The sequence below is a fragment of the Eschrichtius robustus genome, chromosome 16 (genome assembly GCF_028021215.1).
Source record: "Eschrichtius robustus isolate mEscRob2 chromosome 16, mEscRob2.pri, whole genome shotgun sequence".
NCBI classification, from domain to species: Eukaryota; Metazoa; Chordata; class Mammalia; order Artiodactyla; family Eschrichtiidae; genus Eschrichtius; species Eschrichtius robustus.
In genome coordinates this window covers 27,604,929-27,629,513 of record NC_090839.1, presented here as the reverse complement: position 1 = coordinate 27,629,513, position 24,585 = coordinate 27,604,929, and the positions used below count along the sequence as shown (strand labels likewise).

At 52.1% G+C, this 24,585-nt stretch overlaps 1 protein-coding gene across 3 annotated transcripts in view; it reads left to right on the top strand.

Annotated features, from left to right (window-relative positions):
• Nucleotides 1-17,919, top strand: part of HM13 (histocompatibility minor 13) — a 40,634-nt gene extending 22,715 nt beyond the window's left edge. The window contains exons 8-13 of one of the 3 annotated variants that reach the window (XM_068565408.1): nucleotides 2,637-2,720; nucleotides 7,814-7,850; nucleotides 10,209-10,311; nucleotides 14,607-14,692; nucleotides 16,448-16,594; nucleotides 17,494-17,919. In XM_068565408.1, coding sequence (XP_068421509.1) covers nucleotides 2,637-2,720; nucleotides 7,814-7,850; nucleotides 10,209-10,311; nucleotides 14,607-14,692; nucleotides 16,448-16,594; nucleotides 17,494-17,593 — 557 coding nt within the window. In that variant the 3' untranslated portion in view covers nucleotides 17,594-17,919. Of the gene's footprint in view, nucleotides 1-2,636; nucleotides 2,721-7,813; nucleotides 7,851-10,208; nucleotides 10,312-14,606; nucleotides 14,693-16,447; nucleotides 16,714-17,493 lie in introns of those variants that run through there. The other 2 variants (XM_068565406.1, XM_068565407.1) reach the window with 2 other exon arrangements.
• The last annotated feature ends 6,666 nt before the right edge of the window (nucleotides 17,920-24,585 follow it).

Below are 24,585 nucleotides of genomic sequence, written 5' to 3'. Positions count from 1 at the left end.
TCCTTGGCGGTCCAATGGTTAAGACTCCGCACTTCCACTGCAGGGGAAGCGGGTTCAATCCCTGGTCAGGGAACTAAGATCCTGCATGCCGTGCTGCGTGGCAAAAAAAAAAAAAAAAAAGTGGAAATGTTGTTATTTCGCACTGCAGCAAGCCCAGTGGCAGAGCATCTAGAGTTGGGTTTCTGACCCTCAGTGGCGTTGCCAAGAGCCAAGGTCACCTCAGCCCTCCACCCCACCATTCTCAACATGTTCAGGGGCAGAAAGGGGGAACTTTATGTCTCTCTTTCATCAGAGAGGGATGTTTTTCCCCAAATCCCCCTGTAGCCTCTCTCATATTTCACTGACCAGAATTGGGTCACAGGCCCGATTCTGTCATTCATCATCAAGGGGGATGGGAAAAGCATGATGAGCTTGGAGTTTAAGCCTTAGACTAATCAAGAATCACCTCCTGGCATCACAAGACCCAAAGAGGAGGAACGGAATCAGGCATGATGGAAGGAAGCAGGGGGATCCTGTCAGGAAGACATCACAGCTCCACGAGGAGTGCTGCTTGGGCAGCGGGCAGATGGGGTGGAGTCAGCCCCAAGAGTCAAGAAATGGCTGTCCTCCTCACGGTCTGACTCTCCCCTGATGCACACAGGTCCTCTCTGTGAGCTGGAGAGAGGTTGGTGGCCACTCGTTGTTCCTAGCTGCTGCAGTCGCAGCTCAGCGACCCTAGAGGAAAACAAGTTTCTCCCAGCTTTGGCTTGGATGAACCCATGGAGCCTGGCCTGGCCCGTGAGCTAGGCATTCCAGCTGGGAGTGGTGGAAAGGCCAGGGTCACTGCCCTCTCCAGTGCCTGAGGGCAGAGTATTTGAATCAGCAGCCTCCCAGAACCAAGGGTGTAAGGTGAGGGCAGTTCTTCAGAGCAAGAGAACAGATGCTGGGCAAGCCAGAAAGAAGAGCAGCTATGCCGTACGTGCTGTGATGGATGAACCCAGCCAAGGTGTCAGGACAGCTTTCCTGGGTCACGAAGGATGAATATGCGTTTACCAAGCATGCAGGGGCAGTAGGGGCATTTGAAAGAGCGTACAGCTTCAGCCAAGGGCTACAATTAGGAAAATGTATGGAGGGAGCAGAGAATCGGGGAGGGAATGTGGCTGAGTTTAGGGGAGCAGCAGAAAAGAGGCCAGATATGGGGAAGCCAAGGATGGCACGTCAAGGAGCCTGGACACTGCCCAGTAGGCAGTGGATGAGCCATTGGAAGACTCTGAACAGGGAAATGACAGTCATCTCTGGTTTCTGGTGCTTGAAATTTGGTTTTCTGGCTTGGGGAGAAAGCCCGTTGCCCTCCACTGCTAGGAGTGGAGCTGAGAGGCAGTCTAACAGAGTGGTTAAGTGGACAGATGCTGAAGTCAGGAGGCCTGGACTTGAATCCCAGATGTGACGTTCGCTGGCTACGTGGCCTGAGGGAAGAGACTTCACCTCCATGGGCCCTGGTTTCCACATCTGCCACTCAGAATTGAACGGCACCAGGTTTGGGAGGATCAGATGAGGAGAGCTGTAAATCACTGTGATTGTGCATTCAAGGCAGGAAGAAGCAGACAAGGAAGGGCCTCTGTACAATTCATTAGGGAAGCACAAGCTTGCCCAGAACCCCCAGCTTACCTCTGCTTACGTACCATTGGCCAGAGCTGGGTCACATGACCACTCCTAGCTGCAAGGGAAGTCAGGAATTTGGGGACCAGATTGTCCTGATTGTCTTAGCTTTATGCCACACTCGATTCATCCCCTGGGAGGGCGGCCCCCCACAAAAGCAGGACTGGGTTAGTAAAGAAGGCATGAGGAGCAGTTAACAATGTGTGCAAATCACCTAATCCTCACCACAACCCTATGGGGTCAGTTCAGCTGTTGTACCCATTTTATAGGTGAGACAACCAAGACCCAGAGCAGCTAAGTAACCTGTGCAGTCACACAGCAGAGCCAGGATTCAGACCCACACAGTCTGACCCTGAAGCCCACACATAACTGCTCTCTGCTCCAGGCGCCCATGGATGAAATCCAGCTACAGCTGCCTCTTGCCATAACTGGACATACAGGGAGGCATTTCTCTCAATCTGTATTTATTCAAACAAGCTGGCCAGCAGGATTTCTGAGTAAGGGGCTCTAAGCAAGGAATTTATAGCTATGTGACCTCTTCACCCTCAGCAGATAACAGAAACAACCTGTAGCCCAAGCTCTCCCTGCTTCAGAACAAGGGTCTGTCCACACCCCAGCTGCAGTGAGATGCAAAGCCTATTAGATGCCAGCACCGTGTGGGCTGTTTGATCTTTTATATACTAGGCTTTAGGGTCAATCCCATTTAACCAGAGTTTTAGCTATAAAAGGGCATTGAAATTGTATGACATGTGAGTTACAGCTGAATAAAGGCATTAAACCTTTAGCCTAGGTGATCCTAGATTCTTCCCTGCTCTAACCAGCTGTGATTCCAGATGGAGACATTGCCCTTCAGCCCTTCGACATCCTCTCAGCTCCCCATTCCCATCCCCCCACCCAGAAATGCAAGTGTGTAAGTTCCATACACCAGAGGTGGAGGGCTAGGAGTCAGAGTGAGCTGGGCTCTCACCACCTCCTCGCATCCCTGCCTCCCCCTGCAGTGGTGTTTCCCCAGGATCTGCTGGAGAAGGGCCTGGAAGCGGACAATTTTGCCATGCTGGGACTCGGAGACATCGTCATTCCAGGTGACCAGGCTGAGGTGGGGGCCACAGTGCAGAGGGTGGAGGGGGCTTCCCTGGAGAAGGAGGAGTCCTGTGAAACACAGCCTTACCCACCAGGAGAGGGAAGGAGAAAGGATTAGACTGGGAGATCCCCCCGCCCCCTGCCCGGGGGTCTGGTGAAAGGGTCCACCTCAGCACACATTGTGGACTGCCGGTCCTGGGCCAGGCCCTGAGCTGGGCACTGGAGGGACAGTGGTGAGCAAGACTGCCCCTCACGGAGCTTCTGACTGGGTGAGCAGACATTACTCAAGAACTACAGAAATAAACGTATATGACAGACTGAAATACACTCTAAAAAAGCACGTTCTGTGGCAGTGTTAAAGGAATCTGATCCCCTCACACACTTGCACGTGTACACACCCCTTCCCAGTGTTTTCAGGTAAACAAATGCGCTAGAACTGCCACAGTCCCCTTGGTCCTCCTCTCCCCAGTGCTGGGAGGGCTCCAGGGAGAACATGCACTGTGTGTGGACACGGGGCACCATGGCTGTGGGCTCCTTTGTCTGCAGTCTTAGCAGAGGGACAGGTGGCACGCACCTGCTCGACTGCACGAGCTGGCCTCTGAGCCCATTATCTATGTGTGGGTGCTAGTCAGCGTACCTGTGGATACAGGGACAGGTGCCCCGTGTGCAGGTCTGAGCGTGGACATACATCCCTGGCAGCCTGCAGCCCAAACTACCTGGGGGCAAAGCTGAGCTGCCTCTCTGAGGGCAGCTGAAATGGCTGAGGCTTGGATGCTGTGTGTCTGCGAGATCCAGGCCTGGTGACAGGGGCACGGAACATCCAAAGAGCACTCTTACTCCCCTAGTCCCAGAGGCTCAGAGTCAGAGGATTAGAAGCACCCCTGGTGCTTGCTTAAAAGAAGAAAGTTTGGAACAAATTAAAAGCCAATTTATTTCCCAGTGTAGGACATAATAGCAATTCTGCTAGTAAGCTGGCATGGTACAGGCACTTGTGATACCTTCCTTTTGTGTTACGTATGATGGTGAAGCAAAGGCTTTCTCTCCTGTGCCAGTGAGGAAACTGAGGCTCAGAAATGAAGGGACTTAAGGTAAATTCACACACTAGGAAGCAAAAGGGCCAAGACTCAGACCAGGTCTATCTGACTGCAAAAAAGGTTGTATTATCAGAACTGCTTTTATGACAGTAATAACAATAATAAGATAGTCCCAGAACTATCATTTGTCAAGCACCTGTTGTTGGCCAAGCACTATGCTGGGTGTTTTTTGATATGTTATCTTTGCTACTTCTGGCAGCCCGATGAGGTAGAGGGTATTTCCATGTTACTGATGCGGAAACTGAGGTTGAGAGAGACTTGCCTAAGGCCGTGGGGCCATGGTCTTGAAGCCAGGTGTTCCCATAGCCTGTGGTGCTGGGAGGAGGGAAGAAGCTCCATCAGACTGAAGAAACTGAGTCCCGTAAAGCATTCATCTCGCCCTGCAGGGGAGGGTCTGTCACAGGCACCCGCAGACTTCCCCACTGTCCTTGTTGGGTGGTTCTGGGCTCGAGGCCTGCATGGGACGTCTCTGCATATCCCCATATTCCTGTGTATCAGTCTTTTCAGCAGTCACAATCAGTGTGAGTTACTGCACCCTCACAGAGCCTCGGGGATGATCTTGAAGGAAGAATGGGTTGTGGGGTGTTGCTTTGAGGATCAGATGCGTTATTGTGAGTAAAAGCTCTTGGGAGCTCTGGCCCGTGGATTAGTTGAACAGTTGTAGAATTCAGCTTCCAGGGGCCACTGAGTTCCCAGTTTTGTTTCCAGAACGGCAGCATTTGTCTGTTCTCAGCACCCACCAGCTCCCTACTCACAGTCTTCAGGGAGGACTAGCTCATTTTCCTCTCTGAAATTAATCACATGTTGCCAGTCGGTGCTTCTGATGAGCACAGAATGTTTTGGCTCCTGAGAACCTGCTCTCAACTGAATGAGGTTCAGCCCTGCTCTGTCTGAGCCCAAAGATAAGTCAGGGAGACAGACACACAGATGGACGTGTGTGCAACATGCAGAGGCCGGACTGGCTGGCTGTGTCTCAGGGACTCAGGTTTCCAGCGTGACTGGGCTCGGTTTTGAAGTGCAAATAGTGCAGTGGGTGGACAGAGTTCACTGTCCCTGCCTCAGCTCCTGCAGGACCTCCCAGTGGTCTGCTTGCTCCTACTCTTTCTCCCTCCAGCCAAGCAACTGCCATGGGGGCCTTTTTCAAAATCTTTTTAGGTTATTCTCCCACTTAGAATTCTTCCAGTGTGTCCCCTTACTCCCACTCCTCTCGTACCCATGGGGCCCTGCATGGCTGGTCCATCCCCAGCATCTCCTGCTCTGGGCTGCAGCCTTACTGGCTCCTTGACCCCTGCCACACCTCCTGAGCCCTCTTTCCTCTTTGCACATGCTGTTCCCTCTCCCTGGCAAGTGTCACTTCCTCAGAGAAGCCCTCCTTCCTCCTCACCTCCCCCCAGCCTGGGTCTCATCCCATGATAGACCTTCCCATGACACAGGAAGCACCCTTTCACAGGCACAGTCTTACATTGATTTTTTTTTTTAACATCTTTATTGGAGTATAATTGCTTTACAGTGGTGTGTTAGTTTCTGTTGTATGACGAAGTGAATCAGCTATACATATACATATATCCCCATATCCCCTCCCTCTCGCACCTCCCTCCCACCCTCCCTATCCCACCCCTCTGGGTGGTCACAGAGCACCGAACTGATCTCCCTTTGCTATGCGGCTGCTTCCCACTAGCTAGCTATTTTACATTTGGTAGTGTGTATATGTCCATGCCAGTCTCTCACTTCATCTCAGCTTACCCTTCTCCCTCCCCGTGTCCTCAAGTCCATTCTCTACGTCTGCATCTTTATTCCTGTCCTGCCCCTACGTTCTTCAGAGCCTTTTTTTTTTTTTTTTTTTTTGAGATTCCGTATATGTATGTGTTAGCATACGGTATTTGTTTTTCTCTTTCTGACTTACTTCACTCTGTATGGCAGACTGTAGGTCCAACCACCTCACTACAGATAACTCAGTTGCGTTTCTTTTTATGGCTGAGTAATATTCCATTGTATATGTGTGCCACATCTTCTTTATCCATTCATCTGTCGATGGACACTTAGGTTGCCTCCATGTCCTGGCTATTGTAAATAGAGCTGCAGTGAACATTGTGGTACATGACTCTTTTTGAATTATGGTTTTCTTAGGGTATATGCCCAGTAGTGGGATTGCTGGGTCGTATGGTAGTTCTGTTTTTAGTTTTTTTAAGGAACCTCCATACTGTTCTCCTTAGTGGCTGTATCAATTTACATTCCCACCGACAGTGCAAGAGGGTTCCCTTTTCTCCACACCCTCTCCAGCATTTATTGTTTCTAGATTTTTTGATGATGGCCATTCCGACTGGTGTGAGGTGATGCCTCATTGTAGTTTTGATTTGCATTTCTCTGATGATTAGTGATGTTGAGCATCCTTTCATGTGTTTGTTGGCAATCTGTATATCTTCTTTGGAGAAATGTCTATTTAGGTCTTCTGGCCATTTTTGGATTGGGTTGTTTGTTTTTTTTGATATTGAGCTGCATGAGCTGTTTGTAAATTTTGGAGATTAATCCTTTGTCAGTTGCTTGGTTTGCAAATATTTTCTGCCATTCTGAGGGTTGTCTTTTCATCTTGTTTATGTTTTCCTTTGCTGTGCAAAAGCTTTTAAGTTTCATTAGGTCCCATTTGTTTATTTTTGTTTTTATTCCATTTATTTAGGAGGTGGGTCAAAAAGGATGTTGCTGTGATTTATGTCATAGAGTATTCTGCCTATGTTTTCCTCTAAGAGTTTTGTAGTGTCTGGTCTTACGTTTAGGTATTTAATTCATTTTGAGTTTATTTTTGTGTATGGTGTTAGGGAGTGTTCTGATTTCATTCTTTTACATGTAGCTGTCCAGTTTTCCCAGCACCACTTATGGAAGAGGCTGTCTTTTCTCCATTGTATGTTCTTGCCTCCTTTATCAAAGGTAAGGTGACCATATGTGCATGGGTTTATCTCTGGGCTTTCTATCCTGTTCCATTGATCTGCATTTCTGGTTTTGTGCCAGTACCATACTGTCTTGATTACCATAGCTTTGTAGTATAGTCTGAAGTCCAGGAGCCTGATTCCTCCAGCTCCATTTTTCTTGCTCAAGATTGCTTTGGCTATTCGGGGTCTTTTGTGTTTACATACTAATTGTGAAATTTTTTGTTCTAGTTCTGCGAAAAATGCCATTGGTAGTTTGATAGGGATTGCATTGACTCTGTAGATTGCTTTGGGTAGTACAGTCATTTTCACAATGTTGATTCTTCCAATCCAAGAACATTGTATATCTCTCCATCTGTTTGTATCATCTTTAATTTCTTTCCTCAGTGTCTTATAGTTTTCTGCATACAGGTCTTTTGTCTCCTTAGGTGGGTTTATTACAAGGTATTTTATTCTTTTTGTTGCAATGGTAAATGGGAGTGTTTCCTTAATTTCTCTTTCAGATTTTTCATCATTAGTGTATAGGAATGCAAGAGATTTCTGTGCATTAATTTTGTATCCTGCTACTTTACCAAATTCATTGATTAGCTCTAGTAGTTTTCTGGTAGCATCTTTAGGATTCTCTATGTATAGTATCATGTCATCTGCAAACAGTGACAGCTTTACTTCTTCTTTTCCGATTACTTACATTGATTTTTGTTAATATTCGATCAGCATGCCCTGCCCCCTCGGCTGGGCTCTGAGAGCAGTGGTTTTGCTTCCCCCTGTATTGTGTACGGTGCCTAGTGCTTAAGCACCCTATAAATGTTTGGGAGGGTGGGCCCAGTGTGCCACACTGTGGTGCTATGAGGTACCAGGTCAACGTGGTCCCAGACCAAAGCAAAATCCTGGGACCGTCTCATTGTTCCAGGTGGCCTGAAGGTAGAGAAACGGGATTTCTGCGGGCAGTTAGCAGTGTCAGCCACACCCTTGGCCCCTGATGATTGCTCCGTGGCTGAGAACAAGTGGGGACCCAGTTGCATATTAGCTGACTACTCTGCTCCTCCTCTACCACTGTCTAACCTGGCTTTCTCTCCGCAGGAATCTTCATCGCCTTGCTGCTGCGTTTTGACATCAGGTAAGCCGCTTAGGCACGCTAATGCTCAGGTTCCACAAGTGAGGGGCCTCCCCTGGGCAGGGAGGTTCTCTGGGGTTCTTCAGCTTCCAGGAGCCCAAAGGAGGTAACTCGGGACCACACCTTCCACCCCCACAGCAGCCAGGGCAATTCCGATTTTATCTGCGTTTTGCATCTTGAGGTTCTAAGTGTTCAAAGAGCCTGGAGAGGGTGGGGCAAGGTATGAATCACAGAGTGAGATTTAAACCCAGAGGGCCCTGGTGGTACCCATAGAGCTTTCTCACCGTGTGATCTTGGCAAGTGAACTGACCTTTCTGAGGGAAGGTTTCTCATCCTTAAGTTAGTAGTAAACAGGAGCGCCTGCCTGGGGCTGACCGAGAAGATGTGGAGGGAGTGCTGAGCACAGGCTGACCTCAGCGGCTCCCAGGGAAGTCCAGCTGCAGGCTCCGTCGTCATCATTATCGCTTTTTATCAGCCCGGGGTCAGGTCACCGTGTCCCAGCTGCTCTAGCTGTTCCGCACCCTCTCCTTATTCAGACATTTTCAGCCCATTGTAGAAAGTGAGCACAAGGGCGAGGGAAGGGGGCCAAGTGGAGCCACCCCTTAAAACTCAGAAAAGGTCACACCGAGTTAATGCACCTGGTCAGCCAGGCCTGCCACCAGTAGGTGGTGCTCAGTCTTCCCAGTGGAGGGCTTGCTGTGTGTGCGCTTAATTTTGAGGTGGTTTATGAACTTTTCTTAATCTCCTTGGGTCCAATAGTTGCCAAAACAGTAATAGTGTTGAAAGTGGTAGTGAGAAACTCAGTGCCAGTGTCATGGAAATCCAAGTTGCATGTGAAACTTTAACTTTTCCTCACTGACGTAGATCTGGGTTATTTGGGTAGTGCCACTGTGGAGCCTTTGGAAGGGACCTGGCCAGTCTATAAGTGGAAGCACATCTTCGCCAGCTGCTCTGCCCCTAGATGTTCAGAGGTAATACAAAGAGCAACCCACGGGAGTCTCCAGGCCATTTGCTAGAGATACAGATTCAGCTGGCAGCACCCTCAGAGGAAGGATCTCATTCCTGGCCTGGACTTGCAGGATAGGCAAGTCCTTCCGAGATGGTTCCAGAATCTGCATGACATTCCCAAAGGGAATCCGTTACCCTCCAGCCTGCACAACAGGACAGGTCTCAGTGTACTGGCAGCTCCAGGCTCAGAAGCTGCCAGGGTAAGGAGGGAAGGGCATCAGAAGTACTCATTCATTCCACAGATGTTGCTGGACACAGGCAAAGGTCCTGAGCTGGCATTGTGAAAGGGCATCAAGTGATGGCAATGCCAGGTTGCACGGGTCAGCTCTTCTGAAGCTGATCTTGGGTGAATCTCCCAGGAAGCCACTGGCGTTCTATCCATGTAATCAGCATCCATTCAGTATTCACAGCGAGTTACTGAACTATTAGCTCCACTGCGCTTAAAAGAACTTGGCTGTACAGTTTCTGTATCAGTGTTCCTCAAAGCATGATCCACCTGTATCAGATTCAAAATGCAGATCCCCAACCAACAAGGACCTACTGTATAGCACAGGGAACTATACTTAATATTTTGTAATAACCTGTAAGGGAAGAGAATCTGAAGAAGAATATAAATATAAATATATATATATATATATATATATATATATATATATATATATATATATATATATATATATCTGAATCACTGTGCTTTCCACCTGAAAGTAACACGATATTATAAATCAACTATACTTCAATTTAAAAAAAAAAAAAAAGCCGAAACTAACGTTATTACGAAATTTAAAAAAAAAAAAATGCAGATCCCCAGACCTATTAGATCCAACTCCCTGGGAATTGGACCTAGAACTCTGGGTGTTTCTTTTGTTTTGTTTTTGTTTTTGTTTTGTTTTTTTGGCCATGCTGCGTGGCTTGCGGAATCTCAGTTCCCCAACCGGGGATTGAACCCGGCCATGGCACTGAAAGCCCAGAATCCTAACCACTAGGCCACCAGGGAACTCCCATACAGCTCTGTATTTTTTTAACATGCTGTCCAGGTGATTTTTATGCTGGCCTGAGCTTCCTAGCCACTGTTCTAGGTTATAGCATTTGATATTCAACAACCACTTGGGAGATGGCTAGTGGTTTTCCCATTTTGCAGATGAGTAAACTGAGGCTGAAAGAAGGAAAGTGACTGGTCCAAAGACACTTAGCTGGGGCAGAATCAGAGTGCACGCCCACCTCCAAGCCCCCGGCCCAGAGCTCTCGGCCACCCCACACAGCCTCCAGGGTCTTCCCCAGCTCCCCTCCTCCTCACTGTTGCTCTGCAGTGCCTCAATCTCACCCTCCTCTCTCCCCACATCATCACTGAAGCTTGAAGAAGAACACCCACACCTACTTCTACACCAGCTTTGCAGCCTACATCTTCGGCCTGGGCCTGACCATCTTCATCATGCACATCTTCAAACACGCCCAGGTGAGCATGACTGTCCTCGGTGTATCGGGAGTGCTTTCATTGCAAGTGATGGGCACGCACTTGTCCCACATGCAGGCAGTCCAGTGGTGTAGAGCAAGAGTGTCTGTGATTCTCTTGGCCTTTTCACCTGTGGTCGTTGCAAGGTGACTGCCCTACTTCAGGCAGCACATGCACACTGGTGGCAAGGAGGAGAAGGAGGAAGGATGCCAGCATGCCTGTCGCCTTCATCAGGAAGGCGACACCTTTCTCCGAGTCCTCTCAGCAGATTTTTGCCCACATCTCCTGGGACAGATCAGTGTCACTGGGCCCCAGCTGTAATGTGGCCATGGCTTCTCAGCCTCGGTAGTGGGAGCAGACAGAAGAACGGGATCAGGTGGGTGTTGGGGGTCTCAGCCCATTGTCCACCCACCAGGTAAGTGATAGGATGTCAGGGCCCCCCTTCCATCACTCCCCAAGCAGGCCAGGCTCTGCCCCCTTCTCCCACCTAGATGGGTACTGAGCTGCCACAGAGTGAACCAGGCTGGGCTGGAGCTGAAAGCTGTCAGTGTGGCCTGGAGAAGAGGAGCTGGGGAGGGGAAAGCCAGCAGACAAGGTTGCTCTCTACTGGAAATAAGAGCACTCCCCATGTGTCAGGCTCTGCTCAGTACTTCACGAGGATCCTGTGAACAGATGAGGGAATTGGAGTTCAGGTGCTACGTGGCAAGTGTGTGGTGGAGCCAGGATTCAAACCTGTGTCACGTGAAGACCAAGCCCAGGCTCTGAACCCCCGGCCATGGGAGAGGCAGTGTGGAGTGGAGGCTAAGGGAGCCGTGGTGTGAATCCAGGCTCCACCCTCTGCTTTTGCAGGACTCTGGACAAGTTGCTGAAGTTATACTCAGGATTCCTCATTGATTCGTGAAAACAGAAAATGAAGATAAATAATAGTAGCCACCTTGGGGTCGTCTGAGGGTGAAATGAGTTAATATAAGTGAAGTGCTCAGAACCATGCTTGGCCCAGTTAGTATTACTGTACCCCCTCCATCCTCCCCTCCTCCTCCTCCCTTCCCCCTTCCCCAGGGCACCAGCCACAGAGAAGGCACATTTAAATTAATCACAAGAGCTGCTGGCCAGTTACTCTGTGCCAGGCACTGTGCTAAACCCTCTTGCTCATTAACTCATTTAGTCCTTACAATATTTTCATATCTACAATGTCTGTGAAATTGATACTAATGTTTTACAGAAGGTCCAAGGTCCCCTGGCCCATAGAGAAACCAAGAACCAGTGGGGAAGCACCTCTCATTCACTTCTGCCCCAAACGGCCTTGGAAGCTCCGCAAGCTGAGAGGGACATGCACTTGGCAGGGAGGGCGCAGGGAGTGCTTGGGCCTCCTTGGAGGTCTCTTCTCCAGCTGTCAGTCCCGTGAGCGTCCAAGCCCAGAGCTATTCCACAGAGGGCCACCAGGTGGCAGGCTTGCCTTCTGCCCGGGCTAGACTCAGAGAAGGCTCCATTGGGAGCTCTCACACAGGCTCAGGGCAGAGGTGGGAGGGGTGGTCCTCTATGTGGGAGAGAGAAAAGGAACCTTCCCTGGGTGACAGAGCAAGTCAAGCTGAGACCTGGCTGGAGCCCTAGACTCCTGGTCTCAGGCAGATGCTACTCCCCAGCAGCAGCTCAGCTGTTCTCCCCAGTCATCCACATGGGCATCTCTGAAAATCTTTTTTGGGATGGGGATCGGGACACAAGGGAAACCTGTTCTTTGAGCTCCTTCTCCCTCTCCAAGACATAGGCAGTCCCAGTGCGAGCAGTTCCCTAGGTAGGGGTCACCTCTGCCTCTGTGCTCCCATTTGGCTTCTATCAAAAATGCACTCCAAGCCAGGACTAGCAGCCTCCTAGAAAGGCCTTTAATGATGATCAGGTGTCCTCATCATACGGACGGAGAGGGAAGCCCAGAAAGGAAAGTGGTTTATCTGTGGTCACACAGCAAAGCCAAGGCACGATGGAGAGGCAGGAGTCCTGACCCCCAGCTCACTGCCCCGAGCTGTACATCCCATCCTCTCCTTAGCACTGACTTTCTTTGGAGAGGTTCCCTGGTGCCTTGAGAGGAAAAAAAAGAATAGGTTTGTATTCCTGTGATACTAAGCAAACTCACTTCTTCCCAAAGGAGCCCCTCAGTTGCTGCCAGCTCTTAAGTGAGGCAGGCCATGGTGGGGCCAAACTTCTTCTCACCCTCCTCCTGGGAAGCCTTCTATTTTGCCCAGCCTGGCCTTGGTGAAGAACATATACTGGACTTAGAGACAGAGGAACCTGGGTCTGTATCCTGACCAACTGTGTGATTTAGGGCAGATCCTTTTTTCTCCTCTGATCTTCAGAAAAAGTGATCTACTTTTCAGAAATTAAATTTTAATCAGTTTGTATTTGTTTTATTTTTATTTCATTAATTTTTGCTTTGCCTTTATTATTTTCTTCCTACTTTGGGGGTGTTTATTTTATTCTTTTTCTGGCTTCATGATTTGAAAACTGAGATTGTTTATTTCCAGTCTTTCTAGTAAATATACTTAAGGTTACAGATTTTCCCCTGAGCACTGCTTTGGCTGCCTCTCACAAGTCTTGGTGCACACCTTTGTCGTTGTGATTTCTATCATTCTTGGCCCAAAGCCTATCTCATAGCAAAGACCTGATGCAGGAGAAGAAGCTCAGCTGCCCAAGTTCAAATCCCAACTCAGCCACTTAACACCCTGTGTGACCTCAGGCAAGTCATTTCCTTCTGAACCTCAATAGCATCATCTGTAAAACTCAGATCCAAATGATTAGGGTGTTATTAGTTTCAAGAATAATATATATGAAGTGGGGTAGTTCACAGCTCACCCATGGCAGGAGCCAGGAAATGGTCTGATGGTCAGCCTCAGGAGACTGTGGAGCCCTGTTCTCTAGCCAGGGGCTGGCTTTGCCTTTGGAATGATGTCTCCTTCACCCTCACCCTAGTTATCTCCAGGACACCCCCTTAATTTTGTGAGCATCTGTGAGGAAGCCATTGGCTTAGTATTTACCAGGCCCTCTTCTGAGTACCAGGAATACAGCAGTGAACAAGACAGCTGTGGAGCCTGCCCTCATGGAGTTGACAGCGTAACAGAAGACAAACTCCAGCCTATAATGGCACAGGGACGTTTCAGTCCAAGTTGCCAGAGAATGTTGTGAAGAATTGCAGGGGGAGTGGGGGGGGGCTGAGAGTGTGCAGCAAGAGGGCCTGACTCCATGCAAGCAAAGGCTGCCCCACAGAAGTAACAGCTGAGCTGAGGTCTGATGGAGGAGGAACCTAGGCACGGGTGGGAAGAACATCCCAGAAACGGCACATGCAGAGGTCCTGTAGCTTCAGGTGACAAGAAGGACCAAAATGAGACCAGTGTGGCCAGAGTAGGGCAGGGCAGGTGAGGTTGGAGAAGGAAGCAGGGGTCACATCTCATGGGGACTTCAGGCTGCTGGGAGCATTGGGGGCCATGGAGGGTTGATCAGTAGCATGAAGGTCCAGCTTTCAGATGCTGCAAGGAGAAGAATGGCTTTGGAGTCTGGGGGGTGCCCAAGTTCAACCTCCAGTTTGCCATTTAGGCCTCCAAGGCCTGGGCTACCCCCTCTCCTCCCGAAGCATCAGCCTTCCTTCCGTACACAAGGAGGATGGTCACAGCGGATGTAGAGATGAACTGAAGCGCTCCCCAGAGGCTGAGCTCGGTGCACACAGTAGGTACTCTGGGAGTAGGGCCTGTTAGTGTAATTGTCCCATCCTCCAGACCCAGCTTCAGCAGGAGTTTCCTCACAGGCTCTGGGCCCAGACCACCTGGGCATGAATCCCGGTGGAGCCAATGACCAGTTGGGTGACCTCAATCCAGGCCACAGAAAGTACTCCATCCATAGCAGCTATGTCGTAATCATTGTCATTCTAACAGCATCTCCTGGAGCGTTGTTAAAAGTGCAGACTTCCAGCCCCAGACCTAGGCAAGCAGGGTCTCTGGGAATAGGACCAACTCAGGAGGTTGCAAGTTGGAACCTGATGTCGTGGGCAGTTGGGATGCTGCCATCCAGACTCATGGGCGCCCTTAAAGCCCTGCATACTTGAGTTTCTTTGGGTTTCTTGTGTTCCCTCCCAGAGAAGAACAGCCCTGGTCTGGAGTCAGGAGCCCTGGGTTTGGGCCCAGCCACTGACTTGCTCTGTGAACCTGGGCAGTCAGTGTCCCTCAGTCACACCCGGGAGAGGGTTGGGGTGATGGGCACAGCCCTGAGCGTGTGCCCTGCCCATCATTGCCTCACCAGCCTGTGTTCTTTCTCAGCCTGCGCTCCTGTACCTGGTCCCCGCCTGCATCGGCTTTCCTGTCCTGGTGGCACTGGCCAAGGGAGAAGTGACAGAGATGTTCAGGTAAGAGGCGGCAGGGGGCAGAAGTCTGCATGGCACAGGTGCACCTGCAGGCAGCTAGTGGAGCCTGCCAGGGCTGTTGGTACATGTCTCCAGGGGAGCACTGTTCCCACCACCGGCCTTACCCCTCTCCCTTTCCACCAGCACATGGGTGCCAGGCCCGCGGGCACCAGCGGAACCCTCCTGGGGGCCAGGAGCCAGGGGAGGGCAAGGCCTTGGGGCTCTCGAGGCAGCCCCCACACCCAGATGCCAGCTGAGTCTTGAGAAGGAACTGGCTGGTGTAGATTCCCCCCCCCCCAGGCTGCCCCACTGTTGGGAACCCTGGGTTCCCATTCCTGACTCTGCTGCCATGTGACTTCAGGCATGTCCTTCCCCTCCTCCAGCCTCAGTTTCTACACGTGAGTAATAGAGGGGACCCTAGTGTGATGGAAATGCCCTATTAGAAGTCAAGTGTCAGTCCCCATCCAGTCGCCTCTGTGGCTGTAACCCACAGCTAGCTGCTTTCTCTCTGTCTCAGTCGCACACATACCCCTTCCCCATGGCCGTCCGCACACGTGCCACACCGATGATCAGCCCCACCCTGACCCCAAGGCCTGCATGACTCCGACAGGTGTCTGCTCCCCAGCAGCACTGACCCCACCCGCCAGGGACCCAGAAATAGCTGCCAGCTGCAACTGAAGCTGCCCACTCAGGGGCCTTCCACCCAGCTCCACCTGCCTGGCCTCCCGGTTGTCCCTCGAGCGCCTGCCAGAGCCTTCTGTGCACCTGGCTGCCTGCAGGGGAACCTGTGACTCACCCCTCCCCCGTACCTGCCTCTGCCCTTCCTAGGAGCCCCAGGCTCCCAACCTGCCTGCTCGTGGCTCCCGGCCTGGCAAAGCCCTGTGGACTCTGAGGCAAGGCTGGGGGTAAACTTGGGGGCAGATCTGGGGGAGCCCTGGGGGCAGGGGTGGGACCTGAGCCCTGAGCTCAGTCCCTACCCTCACCCTCGGCTCCCAGCCCCCACTTGGGGTCACCTCCCCCGCCAGGACAGAGGGTGCCTGCCTTTAACCACTTGGTGCTTGGTTTCTCTAAATGTTCGCCCACATGGGCGCCCCACCTTTCTGTCCCCCACTCCCCAGGAGGTTCTTAGATTGAGGTGATAAAGCAAATGGTCTCTCTCTTCTCTTTCTGCCCATCTCTCTCCCTAATTCTCCACCTTATCTTTGGTTTTACTTTTCTTTTTATTGGCACTCTCCTTTTTTTTTTAAAATTCATTTACTTCTTTTTAAATAGGTAACACATGCACATCGGTCAAAATTCCACAGCATGAAAAAAAAAAAAAATTCCATAGCATGAGAGGGACAACCCCTCAGACCTCAGCCACCCCCAGAGGCCAGCTCTGTCCCTGGACATTCAGAGACATCTCTGCACCTAAAAGCACGTATGTGTGTACACATTCTTGTGCAGATGGTGGCATTCTTGGAGCATTCTGCATCTTGATTTTTCACACAAGGGTGTATCTGAGAGATGTTTCCGCAGCAGCACGTATACATCTAGGGCATCCTAGTTCTTTTGCAGAGTGTCCCCCTACGTAGGTGCATCTTTTTTTCTTTGTTCTCCAAGTAACACTGGCTTCTTTCCACAGAGCCGGAAAGTGCAGAGATAGATAAAAGTAAGACCCAGTTCTGCTCCCTGCTCCTTGGAAGAGAAGTCTCTGTCCTCCCTTAGTCTCTTCCTCTCCATCTCTTTTTTCTGTCTCTCTGTCTGTCTCTCACACAGCTACGAGTCCTCAGCGGAAATCCTGCCTCATACCCCGAGGCTCACCCACTTCCCCACAGTCTCGGGCTCCCCAGCCAGCCTGGCGGACTCCATGCAGCAGAAGCTAGCTGGCCCTCGCCGCCGGCGCCCGCAGAATCCCAGCGCCATGTAATGCCCAGCGGGTGCCCACCTGCCCACTTCCCCCCACTGCCCTGGGGCCCAAGGTAGGGCAGACACCCCAGCTCCAGTGTACAGGGCAGGGAGGCTTGCCAGGGGCAGGCGGCAAGAGGCAGCTCCTCCCCCACCACCAGGCAGTCACAGTGCCCAGCCGCAGGGTGGGGGAGCAGGGCCCCAGAACCCTGGTGTCCTCACCAGTACGGTGGGGCTCATGTGACAGTGGGTGTCAGCAGCCCTTGTCATACAGCAGTAGACACTGTTACCACTCTCCGTATATGTATAGCCTTGGGCAAGTCACTTTCCTCTCTCGGAAACCTCTCTGTTCATCTGTAAGTGGGCACGTGCCTGCCTTGTGGGGTTGATCTGGTAAGGAAATGTGAGTATGGTTCTTGGCATGAGCTCACTTGCTCAATAAGTGGAGCCCCTAGTAAGAGTTAAGCAGCGTGTCCGCCTGGGAGAGTGGCACCCTGCCACTTGCCAGTAGAGCAGCCCCCTGCCGGCCCGCACCCCTGGGGCTGAGCTGTGACTCCTGCCGTGTGCCCTGGGGGGCAGCGCATCTCCCGTAGCCTCATCCTGGCTGCCCCTTTTTTCCCCCATTCTCTCCAGTGGAAGGTTCAAGAAGCTTAAAATTGGTCCTCACAAGCCCAAGCCCAACCTCTCCCGTTTGCCGCTGCCCTTGCCACCTCTTGGCACCACCAGGCACAGAGAAAGCGGAGCAGGCAGCCTGTCTGAGGAGGGCGCACAGCGGGGCCGGGCCAAGTCCTGGAAGGTGCTGGGCCGAGGATGTGTGCGCCCAGGGGTTTCCCCGCGATGGTGGGAGGTGGGGCACAAAGATTCTGCTCTTCCCTCCTCTAAATGTGTCGTCGTCGTTGCTTTGTTCTTTTGGTCAGTTATGAGGAGTCAAATCCTAAGGATCCAGCAGCAGTGACAGAATCCAAAGAGGGAACAGAGGCCTCAACATCGAAGGGGCTGGAGAAGAAGGAGAAATGATGCGGCTGGTGCCTGACCCTCTGAGGGCCAGACACACGGGCGGGGTGGTCCCCCCCACACGGGCCCGCACGGCCGCAGTCCTGCTGAAGGGGACCGGCAGCTCCAGGAGAGGGGCAGGGGCAGCAGGCTCCCTCCAACGGGGCCTCCGGGGCCTGGTTCCCTCTCCCCCTTCTCTGGCCTCGCTCTGCCCCTCCCCATCCCTGCCCGCAAAGGAAGCCCCAACTGCCCCCACCCCCCGCAAGGTGCCAGGTGGGAAAAGTGGGTCTGATTTTTAGACTTTTGTATTGTGGACTGACTTTGCCTCACATTAAAAACTCATCCCATTGCCCGGGCAGTCCACTGTGCTTCTGGAAGGTTCTTACCCAGTATCTTACAATGGGTTTACTAGGTCTCACCCTCCCACCCCAGAGACTTTCCTATAAGGAAGGGGACTGTGGACCGTCGCAACCTGTGTTGAGGCCCTGACCTCTGGGCCCCTCCTTCCTGTATGCCCACCCAGTGCCTGGCCAGTATGCCAGCTCAGCACCCCCAGGATACTCTCTGGCCAGAAGAGGGGGCCCTCGAGCCCGCTCCCCTGCCATCCAGTTTTCCTGCCATGCTGCTCCCAATACTTGGGGGCAGTGAGGGTGTTGGACAGCTGCTGGATGCATTACCTACTGCCGGAAAGGTTTGCAGGGAGGAGGCCGTGGTACCAAAAGGCTGACCTGACTCAGCAAGGGGATCATTATCTGTAAAGCCAGGGAAATGGGCAGGGCTGTGTGAGCCCCAGGAAAGAGTTTGGATTTTATTCCCAGGCTGGCAGAAGTCATCTTCTGTGATCCTGATGTCCCCACGGCTTCAGCTGGAGAGCACTTGGACTCTAGGTTGCCCTAGAGATGAAGGCCCCGCCGCTCCCATTCTGCCCATTCTGCCCATTCCTGAGATTGTTCCCAAAATGACTACTACAAGGCCAGAAAGATCCTGATTCTAGGAGCAGCCCCCAGGGCCCCTGGAGAGGCTGGGGGGCGGGGGTGGAGGGACTGGGCCCAGTGTTTACGAGAGGCCATCCAGGCCCAAGAGCTGGAGATCCCATAGCTAGGGTTTCTCCAAGGTTTGCTGAAGGCAGCAGCCCTGGCCTGTAGGAGAACCCCCAGTGGACCAAGCCAGGGGTGGGCACAGCCCTCATCTGCCTGCCTGGAGTGGGGTCACTGGGTGGAGAAACTGATGTGGGAGAGGGTGGCCACTGGCCTGAGACTCAGACCTTCAACACCCACCCAGAGATCTCTCTTGCCTGAGCTTCAGGTTTAAAGGCTGAAAATGACAGGGGCTTCCAGACAGTTTGGAGCTAAAGCACAGGTAGGAGCAGAGAAGGGCAGCTGTTACGTGTACCGAGCACCTCAATACAGGATTTCACTTAATTCTCATACTCTCAGGCTGTGGGTGCTATTATAAGCCCCATTGCACAAGTGAGAGAGTTGAGGCAGATTACCTAATCATAGACATGGATTTGACCTTGAGCAATCTGAATCAAATTCCAGAGTTCCTAAGGACTTTGTAACTCCTCTGCAGACCCCTGGGCCTGAGTCCCTACCAACTTCTCTGGGCCTTCTGGAAAGGAGGGGTAGGAAATCTCAAAAGCTTCTCCCAGTCCAGGGGGTCCCTTTCAGGGACTTCTCGGATCTCTGCCGACTCCAGCCGCCTCCAGAGAGGAGGCCGTGTGGTCCTGGAACAAGACCTCTCTGAGGGCGGCAGATGGGGCAGGCAGCCCAGGCACACAGCACGGTTGGTTCTGCAGCCTGGAGCCCACAAAGGCCTCATTGAGTCACCGCCGGCCCCCGGCGGAGGCTGAGGTGGCAGTGGCGCCGGGCGCCTGCCACCTAATGACCGTCCTGGCCCGGCCAGATGTTCCACAGACCTCGGCAGCGGCCGGCCAGGGCCCGCCGGCCAGCCGGCACCGCAGAGGCCACTCTAATTCCAATTAACCAGCTTCAGCTGAGCAAACAGCGGGCAGTGGTGGCCCAGCCCGGGCGGTAGGCCCGGCCCGCAGAGCCTCCGAGTCTAGACTCCAGATGTGAACCGCCACAGCCAGAGTCCCATGGAAAAATGGCACCAGGCCGGGCACGGATTGGGTCTGCACGCCGGAGAGGTGGGGGTGGGCAGAGCCCTGGGTGGGCCTAGTGCCAGCCTCACCCTGGAGTGGGAGTGGATTCTTGGGAAACTGCTCCAAAGCCCCCATATTCTGCCCCTGGTTTGTTAGGTGTCCCTCTCTGTGGCCTCAGTCTCCCTTGACTATGGTAGGTGGGAGGGGTCTAATGTAGGGGAAGGGAGAAGGCCAGCCCTGCTGAGAGCTCCAGCACATTATTTCATTTGTATTTCACATGTGTCTAGCATTATGCTATGTATTTTAGAAATATTTATGTAATCGATATAACAGCCCTGTGAGGTAGGTACCATCATTTTTACAGGTAAAGGAAATTGAAGCAGAGAGACATTAAGTGCCCAAGGGGAGGATTTGAACCCAGGGTGCCTGGCTTCCAGAATCATGATGTTCACCACAGGTGGTGTTGATGCAAGTCAGGATGCTAAATTCCGGGTTCCCGGCCTTGTGGTGGTGGTGGAGGAGAGGGTCAGCGTCTGACAGCAGGGCTGGCTACCACACAATGTGACGGGCAGGCCTGCCCACTCTGTCCTGTTTCCTCAGCTGTGAAATGGGTAAGACCCTCCTGGGTGGCTCCAAATTTGGGAGTAAAGCCCTGAGATGCCCTTTTGGGGCTTCAGCACCATCTATGAGCTGGGCATCGGTCAAGCCGCTGGACACAGCAGGGAACACAGGTCAAGCGCGGGTTCCCCAGCTGACCTTGTGATCAGGGAGACAGACTTCGAACGGCTGAACAAATGGATAATGTCAAGTCAATGATAATGTCAAGACCTCAGGCAGGAGGGCTGCCACCGGCCCCACGCCAAAAAGAGGGCAAGACTTGCCCGGGGTCTCATAAGGAGTGGAGACCAGAGGCGGGGCCTGCTGCTCCCTGCCCACCCGGCTCTCCCACCGCTAGGATTCCCTCCACGTTCCAGGCCGGGTCGTGGGAGGCGGAGGTTGGGGAGGAGGCAGCATCCTGCCCGGGTGCGTCAGGAAGGGCCGAGCGGGAAGGAAGGCACCACCCCCACCCCCGCCGCGGCCACACCTGGGCTCTCCAGGCGGGCAGGGGGGCCCGGGCCGGCGCCTGGCTCCAGCGAGTCTCGGCCGCCTCCCCGCGCCGCCCCGCGGGGGCCGCCAGATGGGCCGGCCGCCCGCCCAGCTACGCAGGCAGGAAACAGCCGCCAGGGCTGCCAGGAAGGCGGACGCGAGTGGCGAGGCGGGGCCGAAGTGGCCCCGGCCCCTGAGGGGAGGGGTCAGGCGCAGGCGCGGCCAAGACCCTGTGAGCCGTGGAATGCCGGCTCAGCCGCCTACCTATCAGGGTTTCCTTGGGCAAGTCACTTCTCTTTTCTATCCCCCAGTTTCCCCACCAGTAAAATGCGTCTGCATATCCCAGCTCTTTTCTTATCACTGTGTGACCTCAGGTCAGTTTCTTTCCCTTCTGTTCCTTGGTTTTCTTACCCAGAAAATGGGGCAACAGCGATGGGCCATCTCCACTGAGATAAAACTCTGGGAGGGCTGAGCCTTTGCTTTCCTCCCCACCGTTGTAACCTAGCATGTGGCCCAGTGACCTAAAGAGTGGCACTCAGTATTTGTTGAATGACTTGTTGAATGTCCCAGGTCTAGGACGATCCTAGGGGACTGGCACATAGAAAGCACTTCATAAATGGACACGCTCACATTGCCTTGGGTCTGCTGCTTACCCACAGTGTGGCTTCAGGCAAGCAGCTTCCAGTATCTGAGCCTCAGTTTCCTCGTCTGCCCCACGGGTGGCTGTGAGGATTTAATTGAAATAATCCATGGAAATAATCCATGGAAAGCACATACAGCAGGTCCCCAATGGATGATATTTATGGAAGAGTCTACAAGATGTGTAAAAAAGAGATACTAATTTGGGTAAATTTGACGACAAGAAAAATATGAAGGTGGCTTGGAAGGAAATTTTTACTGTACATGTAATCTTTGGTATACTTTGTATTCTTTAATTTTTGAATTTTTCAAAAACAAATAACAATTGAAAATAAAAATAAATCCATCCCTAGCAAAGAGAAGTATCAGCTATTATCTCCAACTGTCAAAGGAAGCCCCTAAAACTCAGAAAGGGTCCAAAACCTTTCTGAGTCACAAGGAGCTGGGAAATGGCAAAGATGAGATTTGAACACAAATCTGTCGGACTCCAAATTAAAAACAAAGAGGAGTGAGGAAAGGAAGCTCATTTAGCCTTCATTACTGTTTCCAGGAGAGGATCCCTGTCTGAGTAGAGGGAAGAAGCCAGCAGAGTGGAAAAGAGTGAGAGATAAGGAAAGGTGAGCAGATCTCACAAGGCCAGGCCGTGGAGCTTTGGCTTTATCCTGGAGGCATTGGAAGCAAAGGAAGGATTCTGAGCAGGGGAGTGACATAGTCCTTTCTAAGCATTATAATTGGGAAGAACTGGAAGCCAAGGATGGGGCCCCAGGTCAGTGATAGTGATGCGCTGAGTGATAAAAGGGCAAGGGCCCCGGGGGCAGATGAACAAGAGAGATTGAGAAATCAAAGCAGGCCAGAGAGTGGACCCACGGTCATCCAGATATCCCTCAGCAGCATGGCAGGGCCATGAACCCACGTGTCCCAACTCTACTTACCAATTTCCTCTTCCTTGGAGGTTGTTCAACCCATACCACTTCCACCCTTAAAAATGTCCTAAGACCCCTGAAGGGGCCCTGAGTCTAGTCTGGTGCCAGGAAAGCAGCTTTGAGCTGAAGGGAACCAAGGGATGAGCGCGTGCTGGGGTAGATAACTGATTGAAACAGCATTTCCTCCACCCCGGCGTGTACTCGGAGGGAAGGGCCTGTGATCTTGTTTGCAGGCACTTGTGCATATGCCTGATGCCCCCATGGGAGTGCAGTGCTCCTAGTGCAATGTGCATACTTTGGGCGTGCCCAAGGCACACATAAGTACAGGGGCAGACCTATATGTGTGTGAACCTGCATGTGCACCAGCCTAGGGGCCTCGTGCACACCCATCCTTGCAGGCACCCAGGAGGTGTCCAATCTGTACTGGGCAGTGTGAACAGAAACCTTCATGGAAGAAGAAGAAGAAAAGCAGCACCATTACTGAGCATTTAGTGTGTGCCAAGCACCATCCCAAGTGTTTACATTCTCCATATGTTGAGTCTCCATCATACAGATGAGGAAATAAAGGCACAGAGAAGGGAGCTGCCCACACAGCAATCAAGAGCTTCCCCAGCTCTGAGTTCACATGAGGCCACCACCCCCTTGTCATTTTTCATGTCATTCAAAATTCATTTATAAAAACCTTTTATTATCTAGAAGTTGCATCCATGCCTTGTAGAAAATGAGAATATGTGTTAAAAAAAAAATGGGAAAATAAAACAGCATATTCCTGCCACCCAGAGATTACTGCTGTTAACAGCCAAACATAGATTTCAGGGGTTTTTTCTATTATGTATTTTTTAGCACAAATAATATCTATAGTGCAAACTATTTTGACATCTATTTTGTTTCCGTAGTTGACAATCTTCCCCTTCTCATTTTGGTCAGGTATCATCTCCTGTAATACCCAGACAGCATCCAACCTCTTTGTCATTTTAAGGCAGACCAGGTGAGACAAATAAGCCATCTGCATGTGAAGGCAGACGCCTGAGAGGCGGAGGAGGCCTGCTGGGGTCTGTGATGGGCCCTTCCTCCCCACTGCACCCTGCCCTCCTCAAAGCTGTGGAGGGGCCCAGACCCTTGCCCTCCTGAGACAAGCTATTGGGGAGGGTGGGTGGCGGCAGAGGGGACCAAGAGAAGGCCCAGCCCCTCGGCACTGCATTCAGGGCCTCTCCATGTGCCCGTGCCCCGCAAGTAGGCACCCCCCTTGCTGCTAAGAGCTGCATGCCCACCCCCTCTCAGGCTATCCTAGGGTCCAGCTGGGGCCCTGGAGTGGGGAGGGGAGGTGGAGGCACACAAGACACACGCGTCAAAGGTGTGATGGGGCGGGGAGTAGAGAAAACCCAGGGGCCAAGGCCGGAAAGCCAGCTGCCATGGTGTGGAGTTGTGGGGAGGGGCCAGGCCCCTTTCTGCTTGAGAGGTTCTCTGTGCAACTATACCTGTGTGTGAGGGTGAAAGAGTGTGTGTTCTTGTGGAACCTGTGTGAGTTTGGGGTTGGTACAAGTGTGTGGGTAAGTGTGAGGATGCGGAAAACTTACGTGGGGCAGAGCTGCAGATGTGTTTCTACCTGCTGGTGGTTGTGAACTCATGCTTATGCGTCTGGATCTATCTTGGCGTGTTTAAGAGTGTGTGTTTGTGAGAACGCTTGTGAGCCAGTGCCTGCATTGGTGTGTGTGTGAGAGAGAGCAAGAGAGGGCGATCCCGTGTGACTGTGGGAAAGGGTTTGGGGAAAGGCTCTGCTGGTTCGAGCTGGTGAATGTGTGCTGATCCACCTGCTTTCTGCCCTCGTGTGTGAGTAGGTTTATGTTCCAGGTCTCGTGCTATGGTCTGTGCTCCCCTCTGCCTGGGTCCTTCCAAAACTTCAGCTTCCTCATCTGTAAAATGGGCACACCCAGTCACCGGGTGCTGTTTTGATTCTGATTACCTTATTCTCTCTCTAACGCCGGCCTTCTGTCCAAATGCTGGCCAGTCCTTACTGCTCCAGTCAAATTGATGACACCTTGTTTTTTAAGCCTAAAACCTGCTTCTCCCAATTTGCTCAGCAACTATTTGCTAATCACCCTGGATTTACCTAGGACATACTTTCCATGAATGAAAAAGCCATTCAGGGAACAGCGCTGGGAAATGCCCCCACGGAGATGCTGATTTGTGCTTTATGCTGTGAAAGTCTCCTACTCTAACTGTTCAGGCCCAGATGTGCAGCACAATCAGTGGGAAAGTTGCAA